This window comes from Orycteropus afer, unplaced genomic scaffold (assembly GCF_000298275.1).
Source record: "Orycteropus afer afer isolate SDZICR_OR568_19922 unplaced genomic scaffold, OryAfe1.0 scaffold00689, whole genome shotgun sequence".
NCBI lineage: Eukaryota > Metazoa > Chordata > Mammalia > Tubulidentata > Orycteropodidae > Orycteropus > Orycteropus afer.
The window spans coordinates 96,758-117,493 of record NW_006922276.1 but is presented as its reverse complement, the minus strand read 5'-3'; the positions used below and the strand labels follow the sequence as shown (position 1 = coordinate 117,493).

Sequence of the window (20,736 nt, the reverse complement as noted above, 5' to 3'; positions counted from 1 at the left end):
GTTTGAACTACCAACCTTCTGGTTAGCAGTCAAATGCCTTAGACACTACACCACCAGAGCTTCCTACATTAGTCCAGAAATAACCCAGACTCCACTCTCCAAGGAGAGAGACTGCAGGAAATCCAGAAGGTGGTGAAGCTGCCCCAGTAGACACTCAGCTAATGAGTCCCAGCCTGGGGACTTTTTATAAGAAAGCAGGATGTTGTGGGACCTTTTGAGTCAACCAATTTGGCAAACAAATATAAATAACATTCCTAAACTTTTGAAAATAAAGCAGTGTACTTCTGAACAACCAATGCTTGGGAATAAAAACTACAAATAAAGATAGAGTAATATTTACTGGAATGAAAATGCAAGTTTTGTACATCAAAACCTAAGAAATGGGGAAATGAAGTGCTAAAAGGAAAATATTAGGAAAAAAAGCCTGAAAATCTATGACCTAGAGTCAAAATTGACTCAAGGACAGCTAACTCCAACAAGCTATCATCTTAAGAATTTAGAAAGAAATAGCAGATTAGGAGGAGTCAAAATGGAGTCTTGTCAGTAATCACCACACTATTTCCCTCTAGCATCTTAGTGCTTGAAAAACTAGGGACAGCAGTTTGAATTAGGGTTTTAGTGCTCTAAACAGCTCACTGAGTCAGAGTGCACCAAACTCAGAGGAGTAGAATTAGAGAGAAGAAAGGTACAGGGGGGAAAAAAAAAAAGATGATCTATCCTGCAGAGTGCGGACAGGCAGCCAAGAAAGGCCATTAGATCCTTCCCTGGAGGAGAGACCGGCAGGCGAGAACAGCTATTTGAGACCTCCCTGGGTTAAGGCAGAAGACACACCACACCAACATACCAGTGTCCACACCAGCATACCAGCAATCACACCAAGGGTTTACCTTCAGCACCTGATTTTATTGGTAACTTGGGTCCACTAGGTGCAAATGGGCACGTCCAGTGCTGCTGAAACCTGAGCAGAGAGTCCATTGGTGCTTCAGGAGGGTGGGCTTGGGGAAGTGCCCCTGCAGAGGGTCACTGACTAGGCTTGGGTCAGCTTAGTGGCACCGAGAGGTCTGCACTTGACTTTATCAGTAATATTGGAACCACAGATTACAAGCAGGCACTCTCCCAACGCTAGCGCAGCTGAAACCCAGTGGATCTTTGGCACAGCAGGTGGGTGGTCTCACAGAGGAGGAACTCTTGAGTGGATCGTGGTCTGGGCGGGTTGGGCCAGTGCTGCGGGTGGGCAAAGCCAGAGAGAGAAATCCCCGCCGCGAATCGTGGATCTGGGAAGTTGTCTTGGGCCAGCTTTTTGGTGCCGAGGGGCCTCTGGGGTGGGGTTTTTATGTGTGTGTGAGCCTGGCAGAAAGTGGTGACCCCTAACAACTGGAGTCTTTGCTGAGTTGTGGGCCTGTAAATAACAGTATGACATCATCAGTAGCAGCCCACTCAAAGCCCTAGAAACCTCCCCTAGCAACAGTGAGCTTTCCTTCTTCCGCTCCCACTTTCTCCACCAATAACTTCACTCATCCAATAGAAGAAACCACATTCAGCCAACATAAAGCCCTCCAGTTTGAACTCTAAACTCTCTTTACAACAAACAGAAACCCACATCCACCTTCCACACAGTGATTCCACCATCACAAAGAAAACTGCAGAGCAACCCAGCACACCTGAATTAATAACTAAGTAAAATAAAATACACCAGCTTCAACTTTTCAAAATATTAAACCATAGAACCAAGACAAAACAAATAAACACATAACCAACAGTTAAAGACAACCTCAAAATGTCTAGGAAACAACAGGCAACCTCAAATCAAACAAACAAAAAAAAAAAAAACAGGACAAGACATTAGAAGCAAAACCACAAACAAAGGTCTCATTATACATGGAGGAAGAGGAGGCAATAGAATTATCTGAGAAGGAATTTAGAAGATATGTTTACAGAGCTCTACAAGAGCCTAAGGAAACCCCAAACAGAAGCAAGGAGAACACAGACCGTTCCCTAGAGGAACTCAGGAACATCATTCAAGAACAAAATAATGAGACTAATGCACAATCAAACTCATACAGAAACAGCAGAAGATGAGCACAAAAATGAGAGATTACACAACACAGTAGAAGCACAAAAGAGTAGGTTAGAACTGGCTGAAGAACTCATCCCAACTAGAAGACAAATCTGTGGACACCAACATGTATGAAGAAAGATCAGAACAAAGATTTAAGAGAAATGGGACCCCTTGTGCCTGCCTAAGGCCCTTGACTGCTAACCAGAAGGCTGGAGGTTCAAACCCACTAGCCACTCCTCGGAAGGAAGGTTGGGCAATCTACTTCTGTAGTGATACTGCCTCTGAAACCCAAGGAGGGGTCGCTATAAGTCAGATCCGACTTGATGGCAGTGCGTTGCATTTTGTGTTGTATGTTTTTATTTGTATGAAATATCCAGAATGAAATCAGATTAGTGGTTGCCAGTGCATAGGGGTGGAGGGGAATTGAAAGTGACCAATAATAGGTGTGGAGTTTCACTTTTGGGGAAGGGATATGTTATGGAATGAACTAGGGGTAATTGCTGCCCAACATTCTGAATATATTAAAAACAACACTGAATAAAAGACTCTAAATTTTGTGAAAATTGATGAATTTTGTGTTAGGGAAATTGTATACTATTGAAAGAATTGAAAATGAAAACAAAACCAAAAACTGAGCTGTATACTCCATGTAGGACACATACTGATAGCTGTTCCTATTTAAGTGGCTTGTTCACCCACACATGGAGAAAGGGAGCTGGACTCTGGCCATGACCTGGTTCAGTGAATGGAGGTATTACAGCCCTCATAATGAACAGTTCATAGCTTCTAGCTTCACATCAGGAGTGCAGAACCACCCCTGGAACATCACTACCTCGTTCCACCCAGATGTGAGGATGTGGTCGCTGCTACCACATCAAGGCTCAGCCAACATTCACCTTTGCTTACTTTTATGAGTTCCTGTTACTTTTCTGCCACTTTCATTTCTCTTGTTTGTTGCAACTGTGAGGACATATATTTCCAACATTTCATCCAGCATTTCTATGTATTTAGAGCAAAACTAGGTCATAGAGTGTGACTTCAATCAGTCTCTTGATGCAAACTCTGACCCCATAATCATCTCAGTACCTTCCAGATGTCTTCTTCTGTGCCATGAAGTCGTTACGGGTTGAGCCTCTTCCAAGTGTCAGGCACCCCTGAGGCCCCACCATAACCCTGAGAAGAGGGGTCATTATCATCTTACTATCAGGAGGAAAATGAGATTCAGAAAGGGGAAGTCATCTGCTTGAGGCTGACAATCCTTTATGTTACAGCGAAGTCTTCAATTAAAATCTCTGAATTGCCTCCAGCCAGTGCTCTTACACAGTTCCCAAAGAAGCAACCTGCAGTATGAGCACAACACCTCCTCCTTCCCCAAGATGGTGCCTTGGTGGGGTCTATGGTCACTATAATTTTTCTACACTGTTGAAGACTACGGAGGCAGTGCTGTGATCCCAACCCTTACTGCCCTTCTCTGTCTTGGTGAGCTTTGGAGCAAAGAGGAGAGACGAGGTTCTCTTCAATATACTCAGGTACTGGTCTCTTGGGAGACTTCAGGGACTCCAGAGACTGAAAGGTAGGCAGAACCTCTAGTGGCAGGAAAGGCACTGAGGAGCAGAAGTGACTCAAAAAGTTTGAAGGAAGAAGAAGAGAAATACGGTGCTTCTTATAGAAACTGGGAAATCAGTGAGAGGAAGTGTTTAGAAAACTCAAATCCCAGGTCCGGAGGTGGTGTTGTGCTTTCTTCTGAGAGTCGGTCAACAGTTTTATAAACATCTTTCTCTGCTCCATTCTTTACCCGGGTCACTCTTTGATGGCCCTGTTGGCTCCTCCAGTCAACCAAGGCAGAATGGGATAGCACTCAACCCCTCCCCATCTATTGTTTCATGCCCAACCATCAAATCCAAAGAGTTCTCCTCCCTGATCCTTCTCCATGTCTTCTGTCCATCAAGAGACTCAACATGCTTTGTCTGTGACATCTCCTTAGCCGCCCTCCATGTCTCCATGCTTCATGGAGGCTTGTTCTCTTTCTGTTGCTATTTATTCTTATCATTATCTACAACCGTATGTGGCATGACCCTCCCTTGCTCAGTGTCTTCCCACAGGCTCCAGATTCCTCAACTGAAGACCCCAATTCCTCTTTCTGACATTCAAGGCTGTTGACAATCAGGACTGAGCTCAATTCCCCAGTCCCAACCAGCACTGTCACCACGTCCCCATTCAAACTCATCGCAGATATACTCCAGAATACACACACAAACACAGCTAGAGAGAGAGAAACTGAGCTAATTAACCCTTCAGTGCCTTTTTTATGGGCTGCTTCCTTAGTCAAAAAGGTAGCTCCTTTCCTAGCTACCAAATCAAACCCAAAGTCATTGCCATCCAGCTGATTCTGGCTCATCACGATCCCCATAGAGTTTCCAAGGCTGTAAATCTCAACAGAAGCAGGCAGAGAAGCTGGTAGGTTCAAATCACAGACCTTTTGGTTAGCAGCCCACTGCCTTAACCACAGCGCCACCAGGACTCTCTTTCCAAGCTACCAGATGAAGATAAAAACCGAGAAGTCTTCCTGCCACATTTCACTGTAAATACACGTATGCTATGAGATTTGCTTAAGAATTACTTGAGACAATTTCCAGTAAGATGGAGGAATAGGCAGACAAGCGACACAGAAAAGAAACACGAGTTGGCAGAGATACAGAAGATAATCCTGGAGCCCTGAGCTTTGAAAAGAACTATACCGAAGTGGGTTAGGCATCAACTAGAGGAAAAAGCTGAATGAAAACATACCTGGGAGGTCATGTGGAGTGACATTTAACTCCACTTCCTCCTTCTCACCCAGTAACTTACAGCAAACACTCAGCCCATCCAAGCCCTGTGGAAGCTTCAGGAGGGAACGTGTCCCTCTTGTGTAGCTCATAGTTCATATCAGGCACTTCCTGTCTGAAGGAGGGACAAGCCAGCCCACCCCTAACATGAAATCCCAGTTCTGTGCTGGGAGGAGCCAAGCCTTCTTTCCTGTGGGTCCTGTGAACGCCTCCCATGGAGGTGCCTATAGATGCTATGGTTCTTCTAGTGTTCACCCCAATGCATGGTCTTTCCCCAGTGCCCTCTGCATCTTGAGGTCACAGGTAATGGGGCCCCCATTCAGCCTCATCTCTGTCCTGGTGCCTTCAAATGACTGATCTACACCATATGATCAGTGGGCCCCTAGTGGTGATGGGCAGTCAGCGACCCTGGCCTCCCGGGTCAGAATCACAGAGGGGCCTGGGTAGGATCGGTGCAGACTCAATGCAGCCTCCACGGACAGTGTGAGTATGTGCATCCCCTTTGATACGACCGTCTCTCTGTCTCCAAGGGTGTACGAGGGCACTTCAGTGACTTTTGGTGAGAGTGGGACCCTGTGGTATCATCGAAGACCTTGCTTATCACATTTCATGTGTTCAAAGATCAGGGGGCTGGTGATCCCATGTATCTTAGATCGCGTTGCACAGCGGAGACACTTCCGGCTTGATTCCCTCCAAGTCCTGTGGCCTCCGTGCATGGGGACCCTTACAGCTGCTGTGGATCAAACGGCACCTCTGCCTACTTGCTTTCACACCTCAATGACCCTCTGAAGCTCCTGGTCTCAGGTGAGGAGCCCACACCGTTCAGGAATCAGACTGTAAGCTCACAAGCCTGTCCCAGGACAGCTCTGGGGTAGATGCAAAGGAAGATAGCAACAAAGTGGGTCAGACGGAGGGGGACCCTGCCCCAAAGAATGAGGGAAATAAACAATCAAACCAGGAGATCCCCATGTCTTCTCCTTCCCTTAACTACACTCCAGGTTCTCAGAGGGTTAGGAAAAAAGCTGAAGGTCAAGAATGCTGAAGAGGCTGTTCCTGCCCATCGGCCTCCTCATGTCCATGTTCCAGGCAGTATTTGGGATCTGCAACCCCTCCCCGACATGAAGAAGCTTCATGATTGTTGAGTCCCAGAATCCTTTTAGTCCAGAGGAATTACAGCTCAGCATGGGCTGAGCTCCTTGGTTTATCCTTACTTCCTTTAAATCTTTACAGAAGAGCTTTCTTTCCTATAGAGACTCAGGACAAAGGTGGTGATTAAGGAGAGGACTCATGTCTCAGGGGCTGTGGGATCACTGAGCCATGTTGGGTGATGAGTGTAGGAGGAAATTCCTGAGGGAGAAGATGCTCAGCTGAGGCAGGAGGACAACCTACCCACCCCTGGCCTCTCTGCTAGGTCCTTATTTACAGGGGTCCAGTTGAGGGGAAGAAAGAAGAGCAGCCCCAATCTCATGCACTTCTCCTTGGTCCTGACTCCTAGGTCACACATACAAAGAGTAAAGGGGGCCTTGATTTTGAGTGGTCTTGGTGACTGAAGGAACCAGTGGGAGTCATACTCTGGGGCTGAGTTGGCTCAGTCACTTGTGGGATTGAGACCGTAACAAACTTCTGTCCAACTCTGGGACTTTATTCTGCATCAAGAAGTCCATGATCTATTCAATATCCTTTGCCAATACCACAATTCATATGCATCAAGTCTTCTGTCCTTGTTTATCATCTAGCTTTCACATACCTATGAAGCAATGGAAAAGACCGTGCCTTGGGTCAAGTGCACCTTAGTCATCCAATGGACAAGTTTAGTTTGAAAATTTAAAGAGCTCTTGTGCATAGAGTTGTCCCGTGTGATGTGTCCAGTAATTCTACCCCTGGGTATACCAAGAGGAATGTTCGGATTTTAGATATAACCAGGCATCAGATAAGAGCTGTTATGAAACCCTGAATCTAGTCTGAAATTATTCCACATTCCTTGTCATATTTAGAGTGAGAAGAAGCTGGACCTCTTCCTGTGTGGAGGGTGTACTGTGATAGTGAGGCCATGCCTTCAACATCCTCTTTATTTTCCACTTTGACTCAGCTTCTGTGCCATGTAAAACAGAAGAGCCCAAATTCATCAGTCTCCTGTGTTTGGTAAGTCCTAGAAGGGAAGGAAGAAGAAGATTATAGTGGAAAACCCTGGTCTGAAGACCTGGCATCTTCTCAGCATGGGAGCCAATAGGGAGCTGAATTCATTCACCATCCAAGCTGTCCCATTGGTCAAAGCTTGTGGCCCAAACAGAGCATAGTTACTGGAAGGTGGGATTCATATGGAGGTGAATCAGTTCTCATGTGGTTTCCCCTCCAGGATTCTGTCTGGTCCAGAGGATCTGGGCACACATGGGTGAGTCATGCCCCAGTCCCGGGGCCTGTGTTAGGCAAACACAAAAGGTCTCCTAGCAGGTGTGGGGGATCACAGGAGTGGGGGCTGATGCTAGTGACTCAGAGAAGGCTTGTGGTGAATCCTGGAAGAACAAGAGGAGGCGTCTCTGGAAACCTTGGGCTCTTACTTTGTTCTAGAGACTTTCTTGAGACACCCCTCCAGACTGAGTCCAGCTCTGTGATCTCCTGAAGGATCCTGTGATATTCAGAACCTGAGAGTCTCTGGAGATAGATTAGAATGATCTCTGTAATGAGGGAAAGACCAGTGGTGGGCTTTGTGAGGACCAAGAATTAACTCATCTTCTCCAGCCTGACATGACAGCTGAGCTAAAGGGTATTCCTGCTGTCACTGTGGGAGAACGATCTGCCCAGCGGGCAGTGATTTCTGGGCCTCATGGCACATTTAGGTGTAGCAGGATTTTTTTTTTTTTTTAATTTTTATTGTGATTTGGGTGAAAATTTACAGAGCAAATTCACTTTCTATATAGCAGCTCACATACACTTTGTCTTATGACATTGACTACAATTTCCCACAATGCAACAGCTCCCCTCCCACTTCTCTCGATAGTTATCTCTTCCCTGTGTTTATCCCTCCATGCACTCCTGCCCCCTGAGCTGTCTTCCTGTGCAGACCCAGCCCTTCTTTCTCCCATAATTGATCTCTCCAAGGGGTGTATCTACCTGATGTAAATATTCAGCTCATATACCTGTCTTTTGTTTGGCTGAAAGCCACAGGAGTGGGTTCAATTCCAGACTTGAAGGGCAGCTAGGGGCCATAGTCTCAGGGGTTCCACCAGGCTCTATCAGACCAGCAAATCTAATCCCTTATTATTACTGTTTTTTAATGATTTTGAGTTTTGTTCCACATTGTTCTCCCACTCTATCCAGAATCTCCTATGTAGATCCCCCTCCAAGTGGTTGACAGTGGTAGCCGGGCACCATCTAGTTCTTCTGGTCTTATAATCATATAGGCTGAGGATCACATGGTGTACCAGTCCTTTGGACTAATTGTTTCCATGTGTCATTGGTCTTCTTCATTCTTCTTTGCTCTCGATGAGGAGAGACCCATCGTTGCATCTAGACGGCCACTTGCAAGCTTCTAAGACCCCAGTCACTACTCACCAGAGTAGGATGCAGAACAATGTTTTTGTGTAGTATGCTATGTCAGTTGAGCTTGATGTCCCTTGTGACCATGGTCCAGACCCCACATGTCTAACTACTTGCTCTCTCCAGGTAGCTGGCTGTGACCAAGAAGTGACTACAAACTTGTCCCTTGTCAGCTTTACTATATACCCAGAAATTCTTACAGAACATGCAAATGCACTTGTAGAAACATTGTCTGTAGCAGAATTTTAAGAAAAGAATTTCATATGTTGTATATATATCCCATGGAGCCCTGATAGTTCAGTGGTTAAATGCTTGGATGCTTACCAAAAGGTTGGCAGTTTGAACTACCAGCTGCTCTGTGGGCGAAGGATTTGGCAGTCTGCTTCTGTAAAAATTACAGCCTTAGAAACCCTACGGGAAGTTCTACTCTGTCCTAGGGTTACTATGCTACTAACAACAACTGGTAGCATAGTGCCTAAGGCACTTGACTGCTAACCAGAAGGCTGGCAGTTCAAATCCACCAGCTACTCCTCGGAAGGAAGACTGGGCAATAGACTTCCGTAGCGATATTGCCTTGGAAACCCAAGGAGGGGTCGCTAGGAGTCGGGACCAACTCGACAGCACATAACAACAACAACAACAACAACAAGGGTTACTATGAGTTACAATTGACTCAACAACACTGGATATAAATGATAAACATGCATGCATCATGTGATGTATGCACGTTGTTATTGTTACATGAAATTGCTTTTAGGAGAACTTTTGTTCAAGATTTTCTCAACACTAAGAAAAATTGTCATTCTGGGAAGACCTGTCATGTCCATTTGGGGTAGACCATGTCCCTGTCCCACGACCACATACTCCTGGACACCAGAGGACTCCAGTTTGGGGCAGAAGCCTTGGGAGAATGTAAGAGGACAACTTCCTAAGGCCAATGAGAAGAGGGGCAGCTCCATATTTTCCTCTCTAAGGCTGGTGCCTCCTTCTCAACCAGGTGGTTATAAGAAGCCCAAACTCAGCCTGGCCGAGCCCTGTGGTTCCTCTAGGAGAGAAAGTGAATCTTTGGTGTCATTTGCACTTTGACTGTGTCAAATTCAAAGTACTTACACATCACTGCCTTCGAGTCGGATCCGACTCATAGGTTTCATATGAAACCCTCCTTGGGTTTCTGAGGTGGTATCTTGAGGAAGTAGATTGTCCCATCTTCCTTCCAAAGAGTGGCTGGTGGGTTTGAACCACCAGCTTTCTGGTTAGCAGTCAAATAATTGCCTTAGGCACTACACTACCAGAGGTCCCAAAACTCAAAGTAATAAGGGGGAAAAAAACGAGGGAGTTCTTCTTCCCTGAGGTCCAGAATAGACTTTTCAGCAACAACTTCACCATGAGCTCTGTGACCACAGCACAAACAGGGACCTACAAATGTTCCAGATGTTCCAGAGACATCCTTGTTTGGTCAGCATGCAGTGACTCCCTAGAGATCGTAGCCACAGGTAGGAGAAGTCCAGCCCAGCCCATATCCATGCTGTGTCCCACACAGCCTTATTCTGAGCCCAGAGCCCAGAGCCCAGAGCCCAGTGGAGCCCAGAAAGTTATTATAGGATTCCTTATTGGAACCTAACCTTCCTATAGAGAAGGCACTCTGAATTTTAATAGAAGGTATTCATTAGAGGAAACTGAATGCCCAAAGGTAGGAAGAAGCTAATTAGAAGAAAGTCAACAGAGATTAGCAAGAACAGGTTGCTGCTACTGCCCACTAGCACAGGGGACCCAAGGAGGAGCAACATCACCTGATCTCAGCACCGGCATTCCCATCACTGAGTTGTAACTGCATCTTAAACAGCTGCAACCTTGGGGAACACGCTCTTCAGGCAATGCTTCCAGAAGCACATGGATTGAAAAACACCCTCTTCCCTCCTCACTCCTCCCTTCAGGTCTCCCACCAGTCATCCCCATTGTGCAGACCTCTCAAGGTACACTAGGAAATGCATCTTGTAGGGGCACCCCTGCCCTATTTCACCTTCTAGAGCAGGGAGAAGAAGCAGTGGGGAGTGATTGTAACACCCAAAGGGCCAAGAACCAGTACAGACAAGGATGGGGACCTGCAGTCAGGACAGATAGAAATGCAGAGAGAGGTGAGGCAAGGGGACCCCAGGTTATGGGAGAACACGAGCCAGTGACAAGAAGAAGGATGCAAAGAGGACAAGCGAGGAAACAGGTACAGGAAGGGTCATAGACTGGCTTTGGGTGTGAAAGAGGAAGCACCTCTCAACAGCAGGTCTCAGGGGAAAAGGTGAAGAAGGGTGACTCATTTAAATCACACCCTCTTTGCTCCTAAATGTATCCACAAAACCTTCCATCTGGGCACACCAAAGTTCCTTGTGAACTCTGGGGATGGGGGAGGAGGAAGGATGTGACCCTTTGCTGTCACTCAGAACTTGTTATGTTGTTATGTGCCATCGAGTCGGCCCCAACTCATAGTGACCCCTCCTTGGGTTTCCGAGGCAGTATCACTACGGAAGTAGGATTGCCCAACCTTCCTTCCGAGGAGTGGCTGGTGGGTTTGAACCGCCAGCCTTCTGGTTAGGAGTCAAGTGATTTAGCCACTATGCTACCAGAGCTCCCCGCTCAGAACTAGTGTTTGATAAATTTATCTCACACGAGGTGAGCAACTCATACATAGCATTCCCAGCAGCTTGGTAAGACGCTTTGTACTGGGAACTCCTGGGCCGACGTCTCCATGGCATCTGTGACATCTGCCCGTGCTGGGACCTACAGATGCTCCAGTTCCCACAGTCATACCCACTGTGAGTGGCCAGCCCCCGTGACCCCTGGAGCTCATGATCACAGGCGAGTGAGATCTTTCAGTCCTGGGCTTCGCGTGCTGTGGGTGCCTCAGGAGGCGTTATGGTTGTCTAACACATCATTGGTACAGGAGGAGAGACAAAGGAAGACAAGCAAACTCAACAGAAACACTAAAAATAAAAGAAAAGAAAAAGAAATCCCCCACCTAAGAAACAACAGCAACAAAACTTGTTGCCATGGAGTCAATTCTGACTCATGGAGACCACGTAGGATGGATAAAACTGCCCATAGGTTTTCCAAGGTTGTAATCTTTATGGAGACAGACCACCACATCTTTTTCCTGCAGAGCAGGTGATGGGCTTGAACTCCTGGCTTTTCAGTTAGTAGTCAAGAGGTTAACCACTGCACCACCAGGGCGTCTTCAGGGGTGGAAATAGATGCAGAAGCCAGAATGGTTACGAGCTAACAAGAGAACAACAGACAAGAGATGGAGGCGGGTAGAGAATGTGGCGGAGGGAGAGAGAAAGACCATGAGCAGCGGGTTGGGGTGGTCTCCTTAGTCGAGGCATCGGTTGACATCTGAGAGAAGTAGTTTCCCACTTCAACACTACAGCCCCCTTCTACCAGGAGAAATGATGACTCACTCTATATCACCTGCCAGCCAGACCCCTGGAAGATCTGACTAGAGACCGTAACCCTGAGGCTGAGCTCAGCAACGTGGTTTAACAGGTTCTTTCCACACAAAGAGGGAAAAAATTCTTCCAATCTTTTAGCACCAAGTGGTCACTTACAGTCCTGGAGTTGCAGGTCCATGTTAGCCTTTCTCTGCAGTTATCAGCCTGTGGGGCTATGACGGATCTTACCGAAATCCTAGCAATTTTCACTCTACCAGTGTCTTAGTTATCTACTGCTCCCGTAAGAGACATACCACAAATGGGTGGCTTCAACAAACTGAAACATATTTTCTCACAGTTTAAAGACTCCAGACTCCCTTAGAAACCTGTCAAGCCTGGAACTGAACTCACCCTGTGGCTCAGCTTTCGGCCAAATGGTGGAGAGGGCTCTAAGGTGAACAGGAACACCAGAGAGGTCCACACTCCTTAGAACAATCAACCCTACGAGATCAAAAGGACAGCATTCTCTGGGTTAAGGCTCAGAACACAGGAAGAATAGGAAAGAAGAACAAACGGAAGTGGAAACCACAGGGAGGAAGTGGGAAGAGGGCTCTTAGGTTGTGGGGGTTGCAAAGAACGTCACAAAACAAAGTGTGTGTGATTTGAATGGAAAACCAATCTACTCTGTAAACTTACACCCAAATAACAATTAAAAAAAATTTAAAGAAAAACAAAACATTTTTTTTAAATGTATAGTTTTTATTTCAAAGCTTATGTTCAGTGACTTTCAATCCATGATTTCCTTCTTTCTTAAAATCCTAAATTACTGATAACCAAAAAACAAACCCACTGCTGTTAAGTCAATTCTGACTCATAGGTCAGAGTAGACCAGCCCCATAGTGTTTCCAGGAGCTCTGGTGGCACTGTGGTTAAGGCATTGGGCTGCTAGCCAAAAGGTAGGTGGTTCAAACCCACCAGCTGTTCCATGGGAGGAAGATGAGGCAATCTCCTTTTGTAAAGACTTACAGCTCTGGAAACCCAATGGGTCACTATGAGTTGCAATCAACTCAATGGCAATGGGCTTGTTTGTTGTTGTTTTTGCAATAGGGTTTCCAAGGCTGTAAATGTTTGTGGAAGCAACTACTTCATCTTTCTCCCATGGAGTGGCTGGTGGGTTCCAATCACAGACCTTTTGATTAGCAGCCCTGTGCTTTAACCGTAACACCACCAGAGCTCCTTGAATTACTGATAGATATCTTGAAAAAGTGGATGATGCTGTTACCCTGGTCCCTGAAACACCATTACATAATGCTCTTAAATAAAGTTCGTTTCCATCTGGATGAATTAAATTAAATTCTCTGGCATACACCCTTACCTTCGAGCTCCCAGCAGAATCTGTTCTTCCTACGTCTCCAAGACAGGAGCTCTTCCTTGTTAAATATTTAGAACAATTTTGTCCTTAAAATGCTTGTGCTATTAAAATATTCTTCTCCAAAATAAATGCAGTGGAACCAAGTATTAAATGACTTGGTACTGATCTACTGCATAAGAAAATAATAAAAATTACCAGTGTGTATTGTATTTGCTAAAAAAGAAAAGAAAAGAAACAAAAAAGAAAAAGAAAGAGCAGAAAATTGCCATCAAGTCAATTCTAACTCATAGCGACCCTGTAGGACAGAGTAGAACTGCTCCACATGAGCAAAAAGTTTTCAAGGCTGTCAATCTTTACAGACGTAGACTGCCACATCTTTCTCCCACAGAGTGGCTGATGGGTTCGAACCCCTGACCTTCTGATTAGCAGCCCAGCATTTAATCACTTCTGTGCCACAAGGGTTCCTGGGAGTCAGAATTGTGAGCAATAGCTCCAGGAAAAGGCTTTCTCTCTCTGTCCTCTACAGGAGAAAGTTCTTGTCTTTTTTCAGCTTCTATTTTGAGGTTCTTTGGAGATCAAAAATAGAAATAGTAGAAATACTAGTTAGGATTGCGAAAATTACTTTGATTTTGATGCTTTGATTGTTATTATAATATTAACAATATAATATTAAATACATTGCATATTACACATGAAGAAGATTTCACAGCTGCGATTAGACCAACAGAACACATGAAAGGCCTCTCATGTGAGTATAGAGTTTGATCTTCTGTGTATGGGGGACTGGGCTGCACACATGTGTCAAGTATGACCTTAGTCAGTACATGATGTGAAGTGATAGCTCTGAAAATTTTCCAGGAAATGGATTCCTTCCTTGGTCAGGTCGCCCACCCCTGGCCACATGTAAGTCTAGAAGACGCTGTGTTCTTTCCCTTTTGTGTTGTGGTCGTTTGTAAACTCCATCAGCTGGTCCACCTCCTGACAACCTGTGTCTTTGTCTGATTTGCTTGGTTGGGGCCTCCTGTGCAGCAGAAGCAGAGCCATGTCCCCCACATTCTTCAGCCTGGTGTGTGTTGGTAAGTCCTGGAAGAGAATGAGATGGAGGGAATATTGTGGCAGGAAATATTGGTCTCAAAGTCTCCACAGCAGAAGGTTATGCTTCCCTGGGGGATGAGTGGACATTGAGGGCTGGGTTGACCTTCAGCCAAGCACATCTCTGGCTTGGACTAGATGGGGTGGTAGTGGAAGGCCATGGTTTGAATGGAGATGGGTCCGCCATCATGAATTTTTCTTTTCAGGGTTCTGGATGGACCAAAGGATCTGGGAAGAAGTGGGTGAGTTTCTTCTCCAAAATGTAGGGTTCCTTTCAACACCCTATAAGACAATTTTCCCACAAGAGGAGGGCAGACAGCATAAGAGTTTCAGTTAATGGGTTGACAATGGGAAGTCTTGCAAGTGGATCACTTGGGAGCAGGACAGTCAGGGCCCTACAAACTCTAGGTCCCAATTCTTCTCTAGAAAGCTCCCAGCATCTTCTCCTTGGCTCAGTCCATCTCTAGAGGCATCTGGAGGAGACTGTGAAGCTCAGAGCTGAGATTCTAGAGTGAGGGGAAGAACAAGGGCACGGAAAAACAGAGCCGTCAGGCTCTCCACCCTTTCCATGGCAGTAGAGCTGCAGAGTGTAGCTGCCATCCTCCTATCAGAAGAGGAGGGAGAACCAAATGTGATGGACCCTGAAATTGTGGACTATTCTGATACAACTTCAGTTGTTCAATGGTTTTCAGGTGTAGCTGATGTTAGTTCAGTCACATAGATTTTGTTCTCCCATTCTGTGTGCATATTGTGTCAATTTTTTAGAACTAATTTTGAATTATCAACATCTAGTAAGAGTTAATTATTCAGTACCTGCTCAAAAATCCCCACTCAATACTTTTGTTGTAGGAAGGTATGTCATACCTATTTTTTGTTGGGAAGTCTTCATGGCAGTCCTAGACATTCCAGGTTTGGGAAAGAATCTTTATAGACTTGAAAAGAAGGGGAGGTCTCTGGACATGATGAGGGGAGGGGCAACTCCATGTTTTCTTCTCCAAGGCTATCCCTTCTTCTCACCCAGGTGGTCATGTCAGGCCCTCTGTGAATACCTGGCCAAGTCGTGTGGTTCCTCGAGGACAGTATGTGTATCTTCGGTGTCATTCACATGGTCAGTTTGCCACAATCAGGCTGTTCAAGGAAGATGTGCCCCTTGTCTCTGAGTTCCAGAATGTACTGTCCCCAAACAACTCCCTTATGGCCCCTGTGACTCCAGCACACGCTGGGATCTACAGATGTTATGGTTCTTCTCATCACTTTTCTACATGGTCAGAACCCAGTGATGCCCTGGAGATTGGGGTCACAGGTGAGAGCTCCCATCCATGGTGGCTTTTCAGGATTCTGATCCCACTAATCCCAGACTTTTCCAGTAGGAGTGTCCATCAGGGTCCAATCAGAACAATAGAAATCACTCTAGGTATTTTAGGTAAGTAGGAATTGAATACAGATAATTAAGTATAATGACACAAAAGAATGACCTCCCCATGATATCCATGTCCTAATCCCTGGAACCTGGAACCTACGAATATGTGAATATGGCAATAGGGAAATGATGTTCAAGATGGAATTAAGGATGCTAATTAGTTGAGCTTCAACTGGGGAGGTTATCCTGGATTATTCAAGTGGGACCAGTGCAATCACAGGGTCTGTGTAAGTGAAAAAGTGGGGCAGGAAAGTGAGTGTGAGCTTAAAGCACAAAGAGAAAGGCCTGAACTGGTGACCAAGAATGCTATAGCCCATGCCTGAATTAAGCTTGTCTACCACGCACATTTTCTCCACAAGATACATCACTGTCTTCTTGCACTTAGAAACACTAGGGCACACTCTAATACTATAAGTGGGGACAATTTTAAACAATGAGATCACCAATAAAAAGCCCAAACAGTGAAGCACATGGCACACCATTAGACAACAAACAAACAAAAAAAGGACCTTTGTGTATAGTATCAGAGCTGAAAACAGAAGACAGAGTCCCACCTTGTTTGACATTGGCTCAGACGTGCACACCAAGTACACGTCGAATGGCAAATGTTGTACTGCCCTATGCGTATCTGCAAAGGACCATGAAAGCACCCCACATACTGATTTGAGGGTTACACATACATTTTTAGTGTATTCACAAATACAAAACCCACAAACAATGTGGATCAACTGTACATATGGAATGAGAGAGAGAGAGAAAGAGAGAGGAACATAGGCTGAGACAGAGAGAAAGCAGGAAGTGCCCTGGGACTGATCTTCATTATTTCACATCCCATGGAGTTGGGTGAGGAAAGGTCACTGTTTTGAAACTCCCAACCTCTTTGCTCTTAGGTGTGTACAGAAAACGCTCCCTGTTGGGAGAGTGACAGCAAGAGCAAGAATGAGAGTGAGAGTGTGAGTGTGAGAGAGAGACCGAGGCAGAGAGAGAGACGGAGAGGGTGAGACTGAGAGACTGGGGACAGGGAGAGAAAGCTCGCAGTTCCCATGTGAAGGACAGTGTGAGAATGGGACAGCCTCTCTGGTGAAACTGCTTTGTCTTCCAGGTCTATACAGGAAACCTTCTCTCACAGCCCAGCTGGGCCCTGGGGTGATGTCAGGAGGTAATGTGACCTTGTGCTGCCGCTCAGAGAGCTCATTGGACGTGTTCCACCTTGTCAAGGAGGGAGAGGCCCATGACTCCTGGTTCTCTGGAGTGCAGAGCCACAATGGCACATGCCAGGCTGACTTCTCCCTGGGCCCCATGACTCCAGCCCTTGGTGGGGCCTATAGGTGCTATGGATCTTTCCAACACTCTCCCTATGAGTGGTCAGAACCAAGTGACCCACTAGTGGTCTCAGGTAAGGACCCCCATACCTGCCACATGCTTTGGGACTCAGGTGAAATTTTGAAGGCATTTCTGTGGGGAGGCTCAGAGGGTGATGAAGGAAAACCAGGAATGGTGAAAAGAAGGAGGTAGTTAGACAGAGGGACAAAGTGGCTAAGACTGAGAGACCATCAGGAGTCTGGGTGGTCAGGATAAGAGATGAGCCCTGGGCAAGATATGGAGATAGAGAGGAGCCCTCAAAACTCATCCCCCATTTTTGTATGGAGGCCCACATGGGACACACATCTACACAGGCATCACCACAGCCCCGGATGGTGGAGGGGCTGGGCGAGTGTGTGGAGATCAGAAGGAGCACCCCAGCCTTAGGCATTTCCCAGAAACCCTTCTGACTGTTCACCCATAGAGGGTGAGCACAGATAGTTCTCATGCTGGGAGCTAGGCGAGGAGAGGACAGACAGCGTCCCTTGATTGTGGACATCTTCCATCTCTAGGCAATTTTCTTCCTTTATTCAAGCTTGAAGTCTCTGGCAAGAGTCTTCTGTCTGAGGATTCTGAGGAAAGGGATTCCAGGAGTCCTAGGAACCCTGGTTTAGATGGCAAAGTGAGGGGTGGTTTGGCCTCAGGGAGCAGTGGAAAAAGGCTCATTCCTTCACCTCAGAAACCAAGGCTCTAACTTGTGAGGAAAGAAGATGGTTGATCTGTGGCTGTTGTCCTTGTTGTTGTTATGTGCCGTCAAGTTGGCCCTGACTCACAGCGACCCCTCCTTGGGTTTCCGAGGCAGTATCACTACGGAAGTAGATTGCCCAACCTTCGTTTCTAGGAGTGTCTGATGGATTTGAACTGCCAGCCTTCTGGTTAGCAGTCATGTGTCTTAGCCACTACGCCACCAGAGTTAGTGGATCCTTAAGCAGAAAGACTCAAGACTCCTCTGCTTCTCAGGTATGGAACCTTGAGCCAGACAGTTTCCTACAGATTTCCTCAGATTCCCTGTCAACATTTGGGCTGTGGCTACTAGCACAGGTCTTGATGTGTAGGCATTTTTAATTTCTGATCTTCCAGAACTGAATCCTTGGAAGGTAATCAAATTTTGTATCCACTTGTATTTTAAATTTCTGCATCAATCAGACAGTTCCTTGATTTATTATTTTAAAAATCTCTCTTTGTCCCAAGATCTTTTGCTTTTCCAACCATGGCCCCCACTGAGGTGCTCATGATGACAGAGGGACAGTGTGGGGGGCAGGGAGTCTGGCCAGAGAGAATTTGAGCAGGATGGGAAGGAATTTGACTCCACTGTGGGGCTCTGGGAGGGCATGGTGAAGGCCACGTGGAAAGAGCTCCAATCCCTCCCGTAGCCCCCACTCTCCAGGACTACACTGTGGAGAATCTCATCCGGATGGGCGGGGCGGGGCTGACCTTCGTGGCTCTCTTGGTGGTGCTGGCTGAGGCCTGGTGGGGCCTAAGGGTCCACAGTATGGAGACCGAAGAAACTTCCTGAACCCACTGGAGAGACGGAGGGATCTGACAAGATGGACCCTAGACAAGCCCTCAATGGCTGCCGTTGCCAAGCATGGGGCTGAAACACACAGAGGCCAGGTCTTTGCGAAGCTTCTGAGAGGCTCTGCGAGAAGGCGGGCCTTTGAAAAGATTGAGGGACTGCTTCCTGGGAAGCAAGGAATCTTCTCAGAAGACACCAGGGAGGGGGCCTGTACCATGTGTTCCGTTCCCGGACAAAGCGTGACACTGAGCCAGCTCTTGATGGGATCAGGGACGGGTCACCCCAACCTCCTCCTCCTTATGCCACTCTTGCTCCTCAGGTTTGTGTTTTCTCCTCCTCCTCCTCCTCCTCCTTCACAGTGACCTTTTTCCTCCTCTTCCTCTTCTCTTTCTCCTCGTTCTCAGCTTTCTTTTAACTTCACATTCATTTTCACAGTTTTTCTTAGAGTCTTTTTTTTTTTAAATGTGTATTTTCTATAGACATGGATTTTAAGAGCAAACCCCCCCAAATTTACAACTTTCTGGCCATAATAAGTGCAGTTATTGACACAGAGAAAACTAAAGAGTTGAACTCCTGAACTTTGAAGTGAGTGTAAAATCCTCTGTTATCCTGTTGCATTAAGTGTTTGGAATTCATACGTGTTTTAAGGTAAACGTTTCATGTTGTAACAAATTCCTCTCTGACAGTCTATCAATGCTGCTCTTGTGGATGGAATGGGGAATGGCTTGTTTCTCTCTCTGATCTTTATAATCTTAGTTGGCCTATTACACCATAATTAAAATGGTCACTTTGCCTACTTTGTAGACTGTAGACGTATTTTTATTTCTGAGCCCTTTCTTCCTCTTTATGCCTCAATGATGGTTTTTAGACTTAAATGGAAGTTCAAAATGGAGTTGAAGAGCTTTAAGAACAGGTTCAATTTTGACTCGTGACAGGATTTCAGATAAAATCCAATAATCAGAAATGCCATATTTTGGTCTTTGCTAATACTGTCCATGTCCAAAAGTCTAGATAGCTGTTAGCTCTTCTGCAGAAAAGAAACGATGTAGTTTACTGGGCTGATAGAGTCCAGTGAGACCCCCAAGACTGTGGGCCCTAGTTAGCCTTCAGGCTGGAATTGAACTCACTCCTGTGGCTTCCAGCCACAGTAGTCAGGCATATAGCGGGGCCATTTACGTCAGGTAGATACACTCCTTAGAACGGTCAATCCTGGGAGAACAGAAGGGCAGTGTTTGCCTAGGGAGATGGCTCAGGGGGGCAGGAATGAACAGAAGAGAGGGATGCAGGGAAGAGGAGGTGGGAGGAGAGCTGTTCCATTGTGGGGAATTGCAGTCAATGTCATGAAACAAAATGTGTATGGACTGCTGTATGGAAAATGAATTTACTCTGTAAATTTTCACCCAAATCACAATAAAAATTTAAAAGAAAAAAATATATAGAGACACCTAACTGAAGAGAAAAGAATGAAGAGGTGAAGTCAGGGCGTTTTTAGGGTCTTCTATGCCATGATGAGGGTTTTATTCTAAATAAGATGGAAAAGCATTGGAGGTTCAGGACTGCCGATTGATGAGAACTGGAATGGATTCAGAAGGCGACTCTGACTGTGGTGTGGGGAATAAACCAGTCGGGGGACAAGTCTAAATGATGGGAGACCAGCTAGGAAGAAATCTTAGCAGTCTACACGTGGGCTGCTGATGGCTTGGCCAGAGCTGGTAGAGGGGGAGGTTGTAAGAAGTGGTGGGGTTAGGAAATGATTTGAAGGTAGAACAAACAGGACACCGTGCTAGCTAAGGCTGTGTGTTAACTGGGCTGGGCCATAATTCTCATTGGTTTCTCAGTTATGATGTAGCCATTCTCCTTGATGAGGTCGGATATGATATCATCTACCTCTGTGATGAGATCTGCTGTCAGCAGCCAATCAGTGGAAAGAGGTGTGGCCTGCTTCCGGTATGAATATAGATGTGAGTACAGAATTTGACCACCTGGGAATGAGAGACTGGTTGCTCACATGTTTCAAGTCCAGCCTCAGTCAGTGCAGGTACCTTGTCTTATTGCCCTCTGCTTTATGGCGTCTCACAGATACTGAATTTTTTACAAACTGAAGGTTTGTGGTAACCCTGCTTCAAGCAACTCT

At 46.1% G+C, this 20,736-nt stretch overlaps 1 protein-coding gene across 1 annotated transcript in view; it reads left to right on the top strand.

Annotated features, from left to right (window-relative positions):
• Window positions 1-18,602, top strand: part of LOC103211032 (leukocyte immunoglobulin-like receptor subfamily B member 3) — a 43,682-nt gene extending 25,080 nt beyond the window's left edge. The window contains exons 7-9 of the mRNA XM_042783119.1: window positions 15,432-15,607; window positions 16,827-17,120; window positions 18,460-18,602. Coding sequence (XP_042639053.1) covers window positions 15,432-15,607; window positions 16,827-17,120; window positions 18,460-18,602 — 613 coding nt within the window. The remainder of the gene's footprint in view (window positions 1-15,431; window positions 15,608-16,826; window positions 17,121-18,459) is intronic.
• The last annotated feature ends 2,134 nt before the right edge of the window (window positions 18,603-20,736 follow it).